This window comes from Cupressus sempervirens, chromosome 6, assembly GCF_028749045.1.
Source record: "Cupressus sempervirens isolate cs-2001-9-10 chromosome 6, ASM2874904v1, whole genome shotgun sequence".
NCBI classification, from domain to species: Eukaryota; Viridiplantae; Streptophyta; class Pinopsida; order Cupressales; family Cupressaceae; genus Cupressus; species Cupressus sempervirens.
The window spans coordinates 530,853,080-530,872,183 of record NC_143123.1 but is presented as its reverse complement, the minus strand read 5'-3'; the positions used below and the strand labels follow the sequence as shown (position 1 = coordinate 530,872,183).

The following is a 19,104-nucleotide window of genomic DNA, read 5'->3' as shown; positions in this document are numbered from 1 at the left end:
GAGCTTCGGCTTCTGCTTCTACACCTAAAACTGCAAAAAGGAAAATTTCGACCATAGAAGCCTCAACTTCTAGGAAGAGAAAATCACGCACAGTTGCCGCAGAGGAAGGTTCAGAAAAAGTATCTCCAGTATCACAAGAACCTGCACTTAACCCGAATAAAGGGAAATCTATTGATAAGGGCAAGAAACCAATTTCTACTCCACGGCGAGTCACTAGAATGTCTAGGGTAAATTTAAGAACTGAACCTCCTGTGCCACCTGCTGAGCCTCCTATACCACCTATTGATATTGAAACTCCAGTACCTACACTTGCACAGTCACCCAGAGCACACAGCACCTACTCCTAAACATAAAAATAATCCTGAGGAAATTCCCGCAAAACCGAATAGTCTTATTAATGTTGATAGTGACACAGAGTCCTCAGAGGAAATAGTGTCAGGATTTGAACAACCAACGAGGGAAACTGATAATCTACCATCAGAAGAATATCCATCTGTTGCACAAGAAATGGTTCAGGAAATTGTTGAAACATTTCAAGATCAAACGACTATTGCACCCCATCCTGCAGCCATTACCCCTTCAGAAAAAGTTGATAACACTGTTGCCTATCAAAATAAAGTTAAAAGTCAAAATTCTCAGGATGACAGAGCTGCTGACCACCATCATCCTGAGTACTGCCTTGAAGATTATAGACCTATTGTCCGTCGTCATACACCACCAGACATTTCCACTCCGTTAACAGCTAGCTTTAATTTGTACCAACAATTTCAATGGGAGAAAGCAAATTGGGATTTAGAGAATAAACAAATGCTCAGAACTATCAGGGAACAAGCACAGCAAATTGAAGAAAAGGATAATGAAATTAAGATCCTGTAGCAACGTGTCACAAAGATCACAGAGCTCATTCCAAAGCTTATAAATTGCAGGTCCCCATCTCCAATTTACACACTGTTCCTAAAGGAGCAAATGATTAATTTTCAGTTGTCTCGAATTACTCGGGGGTTGAACCCTTCTTTACATACTCCTCAGGAAATTTTTGCAACATTCAATTCAGTTCCAATGACTCTGAAGAATCTCTTCTGTGAATTATATGTTCATAATCTTGCTGTACCAAATGATAAAGATTGGAATTCATTGTTATATGTGGGAGATGTACAGTTTAGGGCCGTTATGTCATGGATGCAGAATGAGATCAATCGAGAGAACCAGGCTGCTCCCTATAGGTAAAAAGAAATGTTTGAACCATTGTACATTCGGCCAGAAATACAAAACACTTACAGAGTATTCTTCGATTGGCTTTCCATTAACAATAATCGAAGTGCTGCTGCCAAAATCCACCCTGTCCGCAAACAGGCATTTCTGGATTGGGAGCAGCATTGTTCTGCAAATGCCCCTGATGCTATACAAGCTTCTCTTCAAAGATGGATTCGATTGCCAGAAGACCTGAAAACCAAGGAGTTGCACTCTCCCCAAAATCTGGAGTTAGCCATCAGCAGGATGCCCAAGTATCTGACGTTGGGCAGAAATCAGAAAAATTATTGGGTACCTCTTCGTTTCCAACCGCCAATACTTTTGCATCCTATGCTTGGAAAATATGATTTGTTTGCTGAATATAACATGACTGCTGAAGAACAGAAATGGGAAAGGTTGAAACAAAATCATGGATATTTCAATTACAGAGCTCATAAATCAAGGGAGAAAATAGCCAATGACCTCAAACTGCGGATAAGGATCAGAAACCTATAGATGCTAAAGGGACCAGCCTCAGGACGGTTGGGAGGAAAAATGATGACATGAAGAAATATAAGTTTTATTAGCCCTTTTTGTGAACATTTGTCTATAACATACTGAACTTTATCATCCTTTAGTATAAATGTTTTGAACTTTTGATGTATAAAGTATGGACATTGGGCATAAAATGATAATCGGAATTATATTTAAAAAGGGGTTCATTTTGTGGTAAAAATCTTTCTTCATGAATGTTCCATATGGGTAGATCTTCCTGCAGCTGAAGAGATTGCAAAAACTGTTAGTTGAATAATTAATGCCTTTTCTTTATAAACTAATAAATGAAAATAAATGTTTGCAGGACGTCTTGTGTGTATTAAATGTTGATCGCAGGATACAAGCTGAGCGAGAGTTAAACAAACTACGAAGGAATAGCGCTAAGGCATTAATGACAATTAAAGAGAAGCGTTATGACACCGTTGCAGCTAGAATACTTGGCGGCAAAGTCAAAAGGGACCTGTTTTAATGAATAACCAAGCGGGACCTGATAAAACGGCTGAGCAAGGAAGCAAGCATCAAGGCAATCAGTTAAACATGCAACGCACGATACCTGGATTCCTGGAAAACGGTTTGAAGACAGATAAAAGAGCAAATCTAGCATTTGCTATGATCTATATTTGTGGGGAATTTAAGGGATAATTAATGTCTTTCAGATTGCATGTTTGCAGTCTTAAATTGTAACTGACTTTCCTTCATGAGGAGGTTGTAGTTTTAGGAGTTTGTTGTTCTTCCCTATAAATAAGACCTCGTCTGTATCTATGAGATATATAGTGAATAGACAGACAGAGTTGATAGACATCTTATTGTTTTCCAAGTTATTCTAATACTGCATATCGAATGAATACATGCCTTTGCTGAGTTTTTACATTTTTATCTGAGTTTGTCTTTCCTTCATTCTTCCGTGGGGGCCCACGGGGAAGGTGGAGCTTGCTAAGTTAGACTCAGTTTTCTAAGTTAGAGTTAGAACTGCTGTTCCTGCAGCCACTGGAAACAGAACCAGTCACTGTTCCTGCAGCAGAAGGTGCATAGATGTATGGCTAAATACTTAGAATTTCCTTCCAATTATTTGATAGTTGTCTTTCCCTTGGATAAAATAGATTTCCTCAATGGTTATTGCATTCTAAGTAGTAGTGACTTTTAGTGAAAACTAGAGCATATACTTTGCAGACATCATCTCAAGCTCACGCTCCCGGATTGACATTTAATGAAAATCAGCATAGTACTTTGGTGGTAAGGGATGTCCAATCCTACAACTAAAAGGGTGTTATATTGATTAGACAATAAGATGTGAGAAAGGAATGATATGGCCAACACCATTTCAAACTGGGTGGTTGCATTAGATGATGCTCCCGTCAATGATATTTGGGAAGATCTTTGAGGCATTAACACCAAGGAGTGGACGTTTCTGGACACCACTGTTTTGAAAGGCATTAATGCAGTTATTGTTCAAATGTGGATTAGATAAATGATTTACAAATTAAGATGCATCTAGATAGCTTCAATAACAGTATTGTCGATTGTAGAAGATTCTTTGATGAGTTAAATGATAGATTGTCCAAGGAAAAGGTATTCTCCTAAGGTCATTGGCTGGTACAACAATGATATAATCTTCTATGCCTTAGTGCCTCGAATTGTCTGGGCGACTGAGTTGTCCTATGGGACTACTGAGGAAAAAATACGAGCATTATTGAAAAATGACCAAAATTCTAAAGGATAACAGCGCTGCAAGAATTGAAGATCTGACAGAACCGTTTCTTACTGTCACTAGAGGGCACAAAAAAGATAAGGGTAAAAGAATGAGAAAGGTGTTAATACAGACCTTATCCTCTGGGAAACAAGAAGAGAAAATTAGAAGAATGTGTCAAAGAGTCGCTCCTCTCAGGTGATTGTTTCAAGCAACAGTGACAAGGAAGAACAGAAGCATGTTGATGAACAGAAGAAAACTACTGTACAAGGTGTTGCTGATGATAAGCAGAATGTTGCTTCAGAAGGAAACTACTGTACAAGGTGTTGCTGATGATAAGCAGAATGTTGCTTCTCCTGTCTCATTCGATGAAGAATCTTTCAGTTGAAAAGATTCTTTCCATGCAGAGTCAGTCCAATTCTATGAAGTTTTTCTGTACAATCAAAATTCCTTTTTGTTTCTTTGAGAGAAGTTTGCGGTTGTTGCTGCTCCTCCTAACTAACTGCATCAAAGTGCTGAATCCGTCATGGTTTATTTTCTTTTCTGGACTGATGCTAGTGGTTTTTGTCAGAGCAGCACAGTAATAAGTATGTTTGAGGCCTTTGTCCTTGATGACAAACAGGGAGGAAGATAGTTTAAATGTTTATTTGACAATGTTCTACAGAAATTTGAAATGTCATTTTCGGTTCAGGGGAGTTGAATACATTTAATATCTTTGTGAAACATTTTTTGTGATTGTTTGCCATCAATGAAAAAGGGGAAGATTGTTCAAAATATATGTATGCTAAGTCACAAGGTTCAAATTCGAATTCGAGTTCGTCAATCATAAGCTTTGAATGAAATTCGGCAAGAGTAAAAATTCAGAAAAAAAATTGACATTAAATTAAAGCTATATATATTTATATTTATTTTTAAAAAAATAACTTGATATCATTGTAAAATAAAAAAATATTAGATTAAATAATAGTATATTAAATATCAAGAAATTTGGATGAAGTACACAGAAAGGGTAAAAATTCACTGAAATTTGAATCTCGTAAGATGAAATTCGACGTATCCTGTGACTTAGTATGTATGTTTGGCTATTATTGTCTGGTGTTATCAATGTCAGACATTGAGATCCGGAGATTTTTGCTGTGCGGTCTGAAAGTAACTCCTGAAGACATGCTCAAATATACTTGGTGGTCTGGAAATCTCAAGAATTTGGATGTTGGACTGCAAGAAGTAAGCTTGTATGTTGAACATGTTAGTGCTACACAACCTACAGAATAGTGGAAGACATTTATGCGAAGTTACATGGATACAGATACAGAATTGGGTACGGATACCCCCAATATGGATACGGCTGGACACGACATTAATAAATAACACATACATATATTTAACATAGTTTTCTAAGTTATTATAAAAGATTTTCATTACTTCAAAAGCAATATTGACACATAAATGCCACATAAATATTTATAAGTTAATTTGACACTTCACAAAATGTAAACATAGCAGAGTTGCATTACAAGGTAACCCAAAAAACAGGTTGCTGAAATAGAAAACAAGTTTTATTTGTCTTTCTCATTTGGTGTAGGTTTTTGTTTATACTACTTTTTTTTTAAATCGATTTAATAAAGCATTTTAAAATTAAATTTGGGAAGATTTATGTCAAATCTTTACAAAAATTAAATCCCATAGTATTTGGAACAGTTGAACAATCAAGTTTTTTTAGGCAGACATTGTACAATATTCTACGTGTATCCAGACAATATTGGATAGAGGGATACGTGTCCCCAAGGCGGGACAAAGGAGTTTCTGGCAACTCTGCATTTATGTATTCAGTGGCTACAGAACAATTGAAGAAAGTATGTGTCAATCAGTGGTTGCAGAAAAAGATACGTATGTATTTTGTAGATCATGAGTATGATGGTTGTCAATGATCTATGTTATAATCTTTGGTCTAGAAGTTGGTGAATCAATAACAGGAATATAAAGAGATGAAAATGATAGTTGTCCAGTTGTGCTTTTCAGAAGGTTTTCACTGCGGAAATAAGAGTTGAAGATGTGCAGATATGATTTATAGAGTATTCAGGTTTTGGTCTTGGTTGTGGTATTTCTTGGTAATCCATAAACAGTTCCTAGTGAACCAAAAACAGCTCCTGGTGATTCCAAAACAATGTTACCAAGTGTTGCAGTTATGATCAGTTTGTGTTCTGGTTAGGAAATGTGTTGTTGTAGCTTCTAATGTAGACAGTTGGCACCTGACATGGCATCTAACTTGGAGTGTGGATCTTACTGTAGAATGTGGAGGTCTGGATACAGTTGGCAAGCAATGCGGTTCTTTGGGCAATGTGAAACAACATATTTGGGCTGGCTATGCAAGTTGTTCCAGTGATTGTGGATCTGGTAATGCTTGATGTTTTTGGTATGGGCATTGCATTTAATGTTCATCTCTTATCTGATTACAAAGATAGTAGGAGGTCGCTGCTCCGAACTTGCAACCAGAGGCTCACTGCCAATACGACACTGAATAAAGATAGGAGCTCACTGTCTCAGACTTGGATATAGAGGTTCATTGCCAAAGTACCAGGGTACAATAAAGAAGTTGTGCACCCAAGACTCACCATCCTAGGGACAAGGTACATATTGTTACCGCATCTCTTCGACAAGGTTTCTCCTATAAGACATCTTGAGACATGTTCGAGGAGGTAAGAGATAGTAGTGGGAATGTTGAGTCTGATTCGGAGGATGGGCTCAAGGGAGATTTAGATTTGGAGGAGGTGTTGGGTTTGTCAGAGATCCCAGATATATTAGAAAAAAGGATGATCTCTCAAACAGAATCAAACATATCTAAACCAAACAAAGGGGACCTAAAACTGCTCAGGATAAGCTTGCCCTGGCAGGTAGTGCAGTCAATAAAGCCAAGCTTTTGAGATCAGGAAAGGGAAATACCCTTTCCCGGAAACAATAAGGATCCTTTCATGGAATGTCAAGGGCTGCAATGCCCCTGACAAAGTGCATTTGATCAAGCATTGTCTTGATCAAGGGCAGCCAGATGACGTATTTCTACAGGAAACTAAACTTAAGGAGGAGGATTTGGATGGTTTCAGAAAGAGATTCCCTTGATGGGATTGTGAATTTTCTGTGGCTATGTGAGCCTCAGGTGGTTTGGGGGTTCTTTGGCATCCAGGATCAATGATGGTCACTGTAAAAGGGAAGGACACATCCTGGATTTGACTGAAGGTTTTTTCCAAACAACTTTTGGCTTCGGTGGATGTGATCAATGTCTATGGGCCAGTCAGCTCAGACTTAAAAAGGGGTCTGTGGAGGACTCTCTCACGAATCATTGCTGATTGTGATCAGGAGCTTGTTCTCCTAGGGGTGGATTTCAATGTGATTCTTAAACCTGGGGAGAAAAAAGGTGGAAGAGGGTGGTTAAGTCAGGCTCAAGCTGATTTCTCAAATTTCTTCACAAATAAATGGTCTTGCTGAGGCAGATCTACAAAAGGTTCTTTTACTTGGACTAATAGGAGATATGGTTATTCTAACATTGCTAAAAAACTAGACAGATTTCTTTTGGCTGGGGATTGGTCACTTATGGACTTGGTGTGTTCGGCTGAAAACCTTCCTATTACGAGGTCTGATCACTATCCAATTTGTCTTAAGCGTGCATGAGGACTCTACTCCGAAAAAAGTCCCTTTTCAAGTTCAAATCTTTGTGGCTTCGTCATGAGAGCTTGCATGATCTAGTTCTCAAGTGGTTGACTGAGGCCCGAGTTCAAATGGGTAACAGAGCCTTTGTCTTTTTTTAAAAATTGCAATACATAAAATAACAACTTAAAATTTGGAATAGAGATACTTTTCATAACATTTTTGAAGAAAAGTTTAAATTAGAAAAGCAGTTCAGGGATTTGCATTCTAAAATTACTGATACAGGAATAGGAGAGGCTGAGAAGCATCTAAATAAACAATATGCTGAGGTCCTTGATAGAGGAGACATTTATTGGCGTCAAAAGTCGAGGGACACCTGGCTGGCTTTGGGAGATAGAAATACCAAATATTTCCATAACTCGGTGAAGATGTCACGATCCTATAATAGGATGTTTTCCATTGAGGAGAACGGTGTGGTGCTGACTGATAAGGAGGATATAGGTAAGGCTGCTGTGAGGTTCTTTCAAAATTTGCTGTCAACTCCCCCTTCAATTGGACACTCTTTTGAATCAATAGAGGGTTTGATTCCTAAGGTCATTACAGATGAGATCAACTCTTCCTTGTGCTCTCTAGAGGAAGTAAGGAAGGTCGTTTTCAGCATGGGAAGTGAAAAAGCTCTGGGCCCTGATGGATTTCCGACTCTTTTCTTTCAATCCTTTTTGGGACATTTTGGGTAAAGACATTTGGGATGTTGTGGAGGAGTCTAGAGTGGGCAGCTTCAGTCTCAAAGATCTGAATAATACTTTCATACCTCTCATCCCCAAAAATACTGTAAGAGCTTCTTTTGATCATTACAGACCGATTTTGCTATGCAACACCATCTATAAATTCATAGCCAAGGTAATGGCAAATAGATTGAATAAGTTTTTGCACCTGATTATATCTAAGGAACAAAGTAGCTTCTCTCCAAATCGATCTATATATGAGGGGGGTGATTCTAGCACATGAAGCAATACATTCAATTAAGTCTGGTAAACTATCTAAGATGATGATTAAGTTGGACATTTAAAAGGCTAATGATGCGGTTAACAGGGAGCTCTTGTGTTGGGTGTTAGAGAAGTTTGGTTTTTACCCAGAATGGATAAAGTGGATCAAGAGCTGCATATCCAATCCGTTCTCAATCCTTATGAATGGTAGCCCGCACGGTTTCTTTGAAGCCTCCAGAGGGTTGAGGCAAGGGGATCCCCTCTCCCCTTTTCTCTTTATTATCTTGGCACAAGTATTGGGAAGGCTGATTGCTAGAGCCCATGAAAATGGCAGGTGGAAAGGAATCTTAATTGTTGAAGGATTGGAACATTTGTCTCACTTACAGTTTGCAGATGACACAAATCTTGCAGGGGACTCTTCGGTCAGGGAAGCCAGAGCTATGAAGGAGTCTTTAGATGAGTACAACTCGCTCTCTGGCCAGGTCATTAATTGTCACAAATCTGAGATTTGTTTCTTTAAAACCCCCGCATCTTTGCAAGATAAATCAGATTTTGAGCATGCAGATCGGTCATCTTCCAAGTAAATACCTGGGGAATCCTTTATTTGAAGGGGCTTCGGCAAATCTGTGGCGAAGTCTTGTGGATAATTGTTTGAAGAATTTAGAAGGATGGAAATGTAAATGCTTAAGGTCGGCAGGTAGATTACTTTTGCTAAAATCTGTTGTCTCGGCAATACCTGTTTTTTGTATGAGCTGTCCAAAAATTCCAAAAAAGATGTTGCACATCATTGAGGGTAGAATGAGGAAGTTTTTCTGGAATGGGGTTAGTGAAGAGGATAGAAGACCTCTTTTAGCATGGGAGCATGTGTGTGAGCCAAAGATTTTTGGAGATGCCGGCTTAAGAGATTGGAGCTTGATGAAAGAAGCTCTGGGAGCAAAGTTGGTCTGGTCTATGTATGCCAACCTAGAGTTGCTATGGGTGAAAATTCTTAGAGCAACGTATTTAGATTCTCAACATGACAATAGGATCCTCACAATGAGCGATCCTCCATGGGGGTCTGCAATATGGTATTTTATTATTGGTTGCAGATCTTTAATCACAGAGCATCTAACATGACAGATTGGCAATGGGGAGTTGCCAAACTTTTGGAGGGATTCTTCGGCTGGTTTCTCGGCAATTATTAATGATGATCGTCTTGACAGTATCCAGGTTATTTTGTAACATCTTTGGGGATCACGAGTGGTGGATTATTTGAAGCAAATTGAAGATTCTGTTGGTAAGGAATGGAGGTGAAAGAACCTTGATGATATCCCAGTGGAGGAGGAGATTAAGGTTCATTTAAAGGGGACTTTTGATATGAGAAGAGTTCACATTTCTAATAAAGTTGATAAGTTGATCTGGTGTGCGACTAAGAGTGGCTCCTATTTGGTGAAGATTGGTTATCAGACTCTAACTAACAAGATTAGAGATGAGATGTGGCCTACAAGTTTGCTTTGGAGCAAGTATTGCCTCCCAAAAGCAGGGGCTTTTGCTTGGCTTGCTAGTAGAAGGTGAATCCTTACTGACGATAGAAGGCAAAAATTTGGAATTTGAGGCACTTCTACATGTACACAGTGTAAAGAACAATGTGAAGATGCTGATCATTTGTTGCTAAATTGCAAGGTGGCTTCTAAGGCTTGGGCTATGGTGCAAAAGAACCTAGGATGGAATGGTCCCTTATCTTTTTCTTTGAAAGATCTAATTTTTTTGCTGGCCACACAAAGTACCTAAATCTATATCTTCTCACGATTATGGCAATTGTGCCCCTCGGGGGTGGTGTGGGAGATATGGAAGGAGCAGAATAGACGTATGTTTAGAAGTGTGGAGGAACCGGTGAGTTGACATTTACAAAGGATTGACATTGCTATTGGAGAGATAATGAATGCATCAGCATTTCAAAATCGTATTAATGTTCCAGATAATGAATGCATCAGCATTTCAGAATCTTATTAATGTTCCATTCACAAAAATGGATGCAGTTTGACAAACACTATGGCCAAGTTCGAAATTCAGAGTTAATAAATAGATTGTCGTTGGAAGAAAAAAGTTGGATAGATCTAATGTTCAATGGGTTAAGCCAGAAGTTGGGTGGATTAAAGTCAATTTTGATGGTGCCTTTGCTCGCTCGAGTGGTCCTACTAGTGTGGGATTTGTGTTTAGAAATGATGAGGGTGACATGCTTGCCTTTGGCATGATTCACTTGGAGAATGATTATAATAATATGGCGGAAGGTGTAGCTGCTCTAGAAGCCTTGAGGTGTGCTAAGCAAATGGGTGTGCCAAACATCCACTTAGAAGGTGATTCATTGTTGATTGTGGATGCCATTGAGCAAGAAAATATTAGTGCTTGGCATTTAAAACCAGTGGTAAGTGCCATTAAAGAGCTGATGTTTGGGTTCCTGAATCTTAAAGTATCCCATATTTGTAGAGAGCGTAATGGTGTGACGTATAAATAATCTAAATGGGCTCTCTCATTACCAGTGGTGAACAAGTTAACTTTTGAACTTTTGAATTTTTAAAACTCAAATGACTAACTTTTTGAAGTGGTCAAGGTGGTTTGGTGAATAACAATAACAACAGGGGTTTGACGTAGCCGCTTTTGGGGGGTCATCTTGGACGGTGTTTAAGAATCCCAATATGTCACATCATATTAGGTGTTTCTTTTAGGGTTCATTTGGTTCATGGAAGATGACGAGAATTGGCTTTTTCAAAATCTGGTTTTGAACTTTTTCGCATTTGTTTCAAAATTGGAAAAATGGAATTAGAATATCAGACTTCTAATTTCGTCTCAAAACTAGGTTTTCCAACTTCCTACTAGCAAGTAGGAATTGAATATCAAAACCAAGTTATGTTTTTTGAGAAGTATAAAAACAATAGATTAGATTACTTTTTGGAGGTTGCCTTCGACTCCAAGCTTATGCATAAAAATGTGTCTTCACACTCATCTTCCAAGTGAAACAAACGCTTCAAGTAAAATCCCAAAAAATAGGATTGAAGATGTTACATCCCAATTTTTGACCTGGCTTGAAATATAGCCGTCGAGGTTTGCATGAAGTCAGTTGGCAGTTTAATTTGATATAATCTGGCGAAATGGTAAGTTGGTTGTTATGATTTCAAGTGCAGATGACATGTTAGTTGATCGTTAATCGTGAATTCATGGAATTGTAACCAATTTAGCTGCAATAGATTTCAGAGATTCCTGAACAGAAGAAATCATGCGCCTAATATCTTCCGCACACATAAGATAATTAAGAACCGGGTGAAGTTCCTGCCCTTATTATGATATAACAGGAGCATGCCAAAGGGGTGGAAGCATTGTTAGAAAAGAATTAGGTAGGGCGTCACCATCACTGGGCACACAGATAGAGGACTTAGCGACTTGGAACAGAATACATCTGTGGAATCGCATGAGTTATTTTAATAAATAGTTTAATTAAAATAATTGATTTATCTAATAAATTAATTAATTAAAATAATTAAATTATTTATATATCATAACTTAAAGGTTTTTAAATTACCTTTTGTCGTAGTATTTTTAATAATTGTTTATAAATGTTTATTTAAATATAACCTTGATTTGGCACCATTAATTTAATAGTCATACTTTATAATAATGTTAGGATTATAATATTTGTATTATTATAATCTTCGAATTTTAATTTTTCCAATTCTTTCCAACTCCTTATTCTTTTCTTTAAATCAATTTAATATTTGGATTCCAAATGGTCATCTTGATTTTCGTTGGGATTTTTCTTGTAACTGATGGAAGCCATAGAGTCGGGTTCTTATTATTTATTTAATAAGTGAGGATGCTTATTAGTTGTTTATAATTAAAATAACTTTTAAAATCTTTTATCTTCTTTCTTTCTTTTCCATCTCCTTTCTTTTTATTCGATTTGTTTATAACCGATGGAAGATGGGAAGTCACGACTCGCTTCTTTTATGTGAACCAAGAAAGGAGCTAGATTCATTATTATTTTCCAGTCGGCCATATTCTTTCATTATTATTTTCCAATCGGCCATGTTCTTTCTAAGTCACGACTCACTTCTTTTATGTGAACCAAGAAAGGAGCCGGATTCATTATTATTTTCCAGTCGGCCATGTTCTTTCTATATCTGCCACCTTTCTTGTTCTTTCTTTTAACTGAGCATAAAACTATATTTAAACAGTGAGACTTTTACCATTGAGATATATACCTTAGCAAGTTCAGTACACGGGGGTTCTGATGGCCGATAAAGGAAGTTAGATAGCAAAGTTTTCAGACAATTATGGCTCGGTAAATTAATTCCATGTCTAGACATATGTTCTTTTCGCCAATGGCCAATGTGTCACAGTCTTATTTTGTGTGCATATTTGTGAATTGGAAGCTTGGATGCGTGATGTAAATCCTTATGCATACTTGATTGCACAGTAGTTTAATGTTATGTAAATCATTACATTTATGCCAGACTCTTTCTTTTATTCTGTGTTGTGTATGTAAATGGATTTCATACCTGTGTTAAAATTTGCTCTTTCAACAAAAGGAAAGCCGATGTATAATGTTCCTAAACTCTCATCTCTGCATTATGATCTTCTCTTCCATAATTGAGATACCTTCTGTTATTACGCTTTATATCATTGCCTTGCTACATTTCCGACGGCTTATGCTTTGCCTTATTTCTCTAGTGAGCGGTTGCCATTTCAGTGACACATTAATCTTGTATACTTTGTCATTAAATTCGATGAATTTTGAATCAGCTATATCTTTGGCAAATACATTTCTTTCTAGAAAGTAAGTGAAAGAGGGAGCACTGTCCATTTGTTCTATAGTACTCCAATGTTGGATATTGCTCTGTTCAGAAAAGATCTAGACTTTTTGGGACTTGTCGAAACAGTCTTTTGCATCGGTTTATGACTTTTGGAATTTCAAGTGTTTGTTATTATTATATTGAGTCTGTTGTTATTATATATCAGAATATGCTATAATTCAAAAAATCTTCCTGAAGGCCTTTTTCTTCTCTGATTAAATTTGTTATACAAATTAAAATAATGTTTAACTGAGAAAAGTTAATGAACCAGAGTACCTAGGAATTTCACTAGGCTAAGAGTCAAATAATGGTGAAGAAGGTTCAAGACAAATCAGTAAAACAATTGATGGCACCAAGGATTCACTGGCTAGGTGTCCTGATTGTGTTGAGGAAGTGTAAATGAACAGGATTGTTGACAATTTTGAGATCTTTTAAGAACAAAATCATGGAATATGAAATAATAATTGTATCTTTTTGAATAATTGAAAGAACCATCTGATTTGAGAATCCCAAATACCTAGGATTCACCCAGCAGTGAAGTTACGATGATGGGTGATGAGGTAAGAAAAAGGAATTCTCAATAGTATGAACCCAATATCAGTTAAGACATTTCAATATTTATCATTAATATGAATTAAATAATAGTTCATGCACATTCCTGTTACTATGATATTCTGTCGTCAAGTCGTATGGCGTGTTTAAATCTTGAAGCCCAATGAATGGTACAATATTTCCTGTCAATTCTGGGTAGGGAGGGCCATTCTCATTAAAGATTGTGTGGGGATATGTTATGGTTCGAGGTTGGGTGGTTAATCCCTAGACAATGTTTCACCTCTCTCAAGATGTCAAATAAGCGTCAGACAGAGATAAGCCATGCATTCAATTGTTTATCGGAAACAGGTATTATCATTTTTATTTATAAGGAGATAAGATTAAATTGAACTATTTCATTGCTGTCATCAATGTACTTTCATTTATATGAATATTGAATATACGTATTTATCTAATCTTGAGAAATTGTCACAAATAAACAATTGGAAGGAAAAGAAAACCAAAGCCCTATTTGATTGTGTGACAGTTGGAACCTTATTTGATACAATGGTATTGGAAGCCCTAACTGAATCCGTGGTATCGAAAGCCCTAAATTGAATCCGTGGTCACGGAAGCCCTAAGTGGTAAAGCGGTATCAGAAGCCCTAAATAAACTGATGGTAATTGATGCCCTAATTGGTGAGATGATATGAGATGCCCTAATTTAAGTTATAGTGGTATTTAGTTGTATTCATCAAATGATTTTTGAGATAGCAGTCAATTTGAGAAATTGTTAAGTGTATTTGTGGACTAACTCGAGTGGTTGCAGAAGCATACTTAGATGCTTTTTAGTCTAAGTTTTCTGAGGTATGTGATTTCAATTTCTAAAGTAACTTCATTAAAAGGTATTTCAAGTATTTAGTTAAGAAATTTTTGTTTAACTGACTTTAACGGTAAATCTTCTTCACATGAACATGAATGATGTCACTGCCTTCTTATGAAATCGAAGTTATAACTATATTCTATGCTTATGTTAGATGTTAATTTAGACCTGGAAAATTTGTATGTTACAGAAGATTTGGAAAACCTTGATTTTGCTAAATTGAGGTTTGAAAAAATCTTGATTTCTACAATTCTACAAACCAAACGGACCCTTATGAAAGATGGTTTTGAGGATTCGACGACAAGGCCAGCCTTTCTTTTAGTTCAGAACATAATTAATTGAAGTGATGGTCGTGTGTGTCAAAAAGGACAAAATGATGTCGTGCAAGAATTACTTGATAGGAGTGAATTTTAGATGGCTTCAAGCTTTGGGTTTTAGACAATAGTTTCTCAGCACTATTAGGAAGCCACATAAGCAAACATTACGGTGTGGATGAAACTCCAGCAAAAAACCCTGCCTCGCCATGTGTCGAAGAGGCGTTTGAAGGGGTTGCTAAAAATCTAAACTAGGAAGATGGTGAATGTTGTTTTAGGGATGCTTGGAAACAAGTTTTAGGCGCATTGGAAATGGAAAATTAACATGGATATTGTTTACATGGTGCTAGCTTGGGGGGGTTGCAGTTCGAGCAAGTGGAGGAAACGATGAAATGGGTTATATTTAATCTGATTGATGAAGGATTGTGTTGGGCATGGACTCGATTTTGGAATGGGCAATCCCCAGTTGGCTAACAAATATTTCTGAATGTTTTACCATTGAGGAAGATGCAAAGGAATATGGTTATGTGCCATTTGTGCGTTGGCGAGGGAAGAATGATGCGGAGGCTTATTTGCAAGAATGTTGAAATGTGTGGTTGGTGCTCAAAGCCGAGTTGCAAAATTTGGAGGAAGGGGTGGCTCCAAAATTTTCAACCCACATCCCAAGGAGAGGCCTGTCGGAGTGCCATCGTGGGTAGGCATTGATGGCTATGCCTACCCATCTTCCAATGTAGCAGTAGGAAAGAGAGATGCACAAGGGCTATTTTGAAATTTTGAATGAATCATGCCCAAATTGTCTCCTGGAATGAGCAAGGCAAATTTTTAAAAAAGAAGTGTTGTTTGAGAGGTAATGGACTCGGTTCCTCAACATGATCAAGAGAATGTTTTGGGTGGCATTCAAGTTGTGCAGGGTCAAGCGAGAAAAGCAAGAAATCAATTAGCGATTTTTTGATGGGATCATGGATGCAAGGTCTGTTGTTGAAGGTTCGCAACTAGAAAACTAGTGTGTCGAAGGAGATGTTGGATGGTTGGGCCGAAGATGTAACATTTCTTTGAATGCTTTCTAGCCATTGAGGACCTAATTTTTTAATATCGATGTATTCTAATTATGCAAATGTAGCTCATGTAGTTTAGGTTGTAGCTAGTGGTGTTTGAGGACGTTTTTATTTGGGAACCCAAGCTTTAAGCCTGCTTGCTATTGTATTTACCTTTATATTAATAAAATTATAATGTTATCAATCAAAAGAAAATTTAACTATAAAAGTAATCAGATTTCCACAATCCATTTAATATTAAATATATGCTTCTAGTTTTGACAGTGCCACAACTTTTTGCATCAATATTTCAGATTACACTCAGTAATCCATCATCAAGATGAAGGAGAGTGACAGTGATGAAAAACGCCAAAGGCAAACTAAGAGCCACTCAAGAGATATAAAGGGTGGAAGGGAGAGCATGCAAAGCCAGGAGGAAGGGGGAGAAGAAATTACTAATAACAAAGTAAAATAGAGAAACAAAAAGAGAATAAGACAACAAAAATGAAATGGACGGAAAGAGAATAGACTATATAAGCTAGATAGTAAATGTATGCCTAACAATCATTTATATATACATATATACACACATTTGAAAGCCTATACGTGAATAAATACACAAAATACATATACAAATGTATATACACAAACAAAAAATGCAAAAGCCAAAATAAAAAAAAAATACTAAAGAAATGTGAGCACACAAATACAAATCAAAAAATAAACATACACAAAAATAAACAAGAAGGAACATATATATAGATACATGTGTTAATATAAATAAAATGAAAGCAGCTACTATTGGCTACTTCAGATCATATGCTTATTCCATGCTCTTTACCATGAATAAACCCACCCTTTCCTAATCCTCATTAAGGAGTGACAAGTTATCATCCTTCACAAATGATACAACTCCCTCAAATTGCATGTCCGTTCCTAAATACTTATCACTACCTTACCCATCGCTGCCTTCTTCAAAATTGGTTTGAAAGATGCACATTTTTAAAGTACCAAATTGCATTTCGTTCACTAGTTTGATTAAATAACTACAAATTGCTATGATTTGAAAGACTGACTTGCAAATTAATTACTGTTCAAGATATGTCCATTAGTGTCCGATACAGTACAAGCTTCTCCATTGTCGCTAATGCTGATCATCCTTATCTACATAGCCATTTTCTGTTGAGAAATTAGCCCATCGGCGTGTAATAGATATTTGCTCTATGGCATGGCCATGACACTTCAAAACTTCAGTTTAGTCACTTAATAACTTTTCAGTGCTAATATAGTTATATAATAATTGTTTTTCCACCCAAATCCAAAGTTGCTTTTCAAAAAGTGGCACCGCAAAGATCAGAAAAATTTCAAGGGACTTATTGGAAACATCCAGGAGTCTTTCAAAGCCTACACAACTGTCTCATTGAAGGCTAACCAACTATGCACAAGAATTTGCATGAACTTTGAAAAAAAAAAGAAACATTACAATCTGACAGACCATTTCACCACTATTAGACTTGTGATTATTGCAAACTGACAAACCATCTCACCACTTTTAGACTCGTAATCATTGTAAATCTGTTGAATACATCCCAACACTTTCCATTTTAAAAGACATATGTATCCTAATGTAACTTATACAATGGCTACATAAAATTTAAAAATATTAACAGAACTTGTGTTACACTGTGGAACTTACATCCAGATAAGAATATTCAAAGGGAAAAATAAAGTTAAGTCAGGATTCTTTGGTGTTGACTGCCAAGATCCACAATAAATGATTGTATCTCTAATTTTCTTCCTTGGCTCTGAATTTAGAGAGAATAGTAATGAATTAGACAGCATCACTAGCCAGAAGACATTGTCAAATCACCTAGCATCTTACAATTGTCATTCCAGATGCACAATTCTGTAAGGTGTCCAGATGCAATTCAATGTGCATCCACAATGATTGATAGACTTGTAAATTACAAATTCCAAGTTCCAACCATAAAAGCTTCTTCTAAACAAGATTAAAGCTTCTTGTTATCCTCAAATCCCTAAAAGATTCCAACAGATAGGAGCTTCATGTGTGCACAGAAAAAGCCCCAAACTGTAACTGAGAAGATCAACTGTCGGAATCATCATAAAATACCTCCCAGTCGCATGAAATGTAGAATACTCACCAGTGACCATAATCCAAATTATTCTAACTGAATCCAAGTAAAAAAGATAAATTTACAGTCATTCAGCAGTATGCTATATCCCACTGACTGAGACAAAAATCATTTAGAATGGAAGACGAATACGCCCTGAAATATTCTTGAAAAATAATTCCAACCTCCTATGACCAGTATAGGCAATTAACGCGCCAGCAATTTATGACCTGAAAATTTTCAATATAAGGTTACTCTTTAAGCTCGGCACCGTGCGAAGTCATATTAACGATCTCTAACCGGTCACAAATCATAGTTAAAAATCAGATAATTATTTGTATATATATGGACAATTTACTGGAAAAACCGTCAAAGAGGTTAAGGTAATAAGGTAATGGTGAAAACAAGTATATAAGAATGTGACTCACTATCCTGCAAAAAAACTCGTGTGAGAATATAGTCACGGGGGAACAATCACCAGCTACATCGCCCAAAATTTACAATGAAACAAATCAAAGAAAGATATAACAACCTAATCCAGCACTAAAACATTTTAGGGAAGCCCACGACCCTCCCAAAATGTAGCATTCAATCTTAATCGGAATTCACCATTAAACAGAGTATTAAAATTTGGTAAACCAAATCAAAGCCAAAACATTTAGCAACTACAGAGACTACATGTCATTTTTAGATTTATTTTGTGAAAAATCGTTAAAACCCTCGTATACTCCTAACATACAAAATTCGCAATATCTTCTAGTCAACCAGGACTCGTAACAGTGCTTGGAAAAAACCAGAGCTAATAGCGATAGACTGGCAAAGTAAAACTCTAACAACTTTTCAGGAAAACTCAATTGAAGCAGAAAAATTAGTAGAATAAATACCAGCATTTTTACTGTTGCCGCAACCCTAACGTGAACAGAAGGAAACCTGCGCACTGACAACCTTTAGGCCTTTGTATTTTCCACCGATGAGATGTTTATGATTCGCCGGACGCATCATATATGGACAGATCGTTTTTAGGGTTTTTTTAAGTTTGTTTTTTAATTTTTCTAGATGTAATTTGTTTTTATTTTTTTTAAATATAATTTTTAGTTGCATTGTTGCTTTCTACTTATAAATATAACGAATCATTGCATAGAATTAAAACTTTAACAGAAGAAAATAAGAAAATTATAGTATATGTTTACATTTTTATTTTAAAGAATTATAAAAATGTTTGTTTGTTTTTCATATTACAAACACTTCATGTAAATTCAATTTTAAAATTGCATATATTTATGCATTT

General features: G+C 36.6%; 1 protein-coding gene across 4 annotated transcripts in view; it reads right to left on the bottom strand.

Annotated features, from left to right (window-relative positions):
* Positions 1 to 18,788, bottom strand: part of LOC149553352 (elongation factor 1-gamma-like) — a 33,636-nt gene extending 14,848 nt beyond the window's left edge. Inside the window, exons 1-2 of one of the 4 annotated variants that reach the window (XM_089788815.1) lie at positions 17,381 to 18,788; positions 16,776 to 16,863 (exon numbers count right to left, since the gene is read on the bottom strand). Coding sequence is in view for 1 of the 4 variants with exons in the window: in XM_089788814.1 (XP_089644940.1) it covers positions 18,701 to 18,706 (6 nt within the window). In the remaining 3 variants the exon portion in view is untranslated. The remainder of the gene's footprint in view (positions 1 to 16,775; positions 16,864 to 17,380) is intronic. The other 3 variants (XM_089788817.1, XM_089788816.1, XM_089788814.1) reach the window with 3 other exon arrangements.
* Between the last annotated feature and the right edge of the window lie 316 nt (positions 18,789 to 19,104).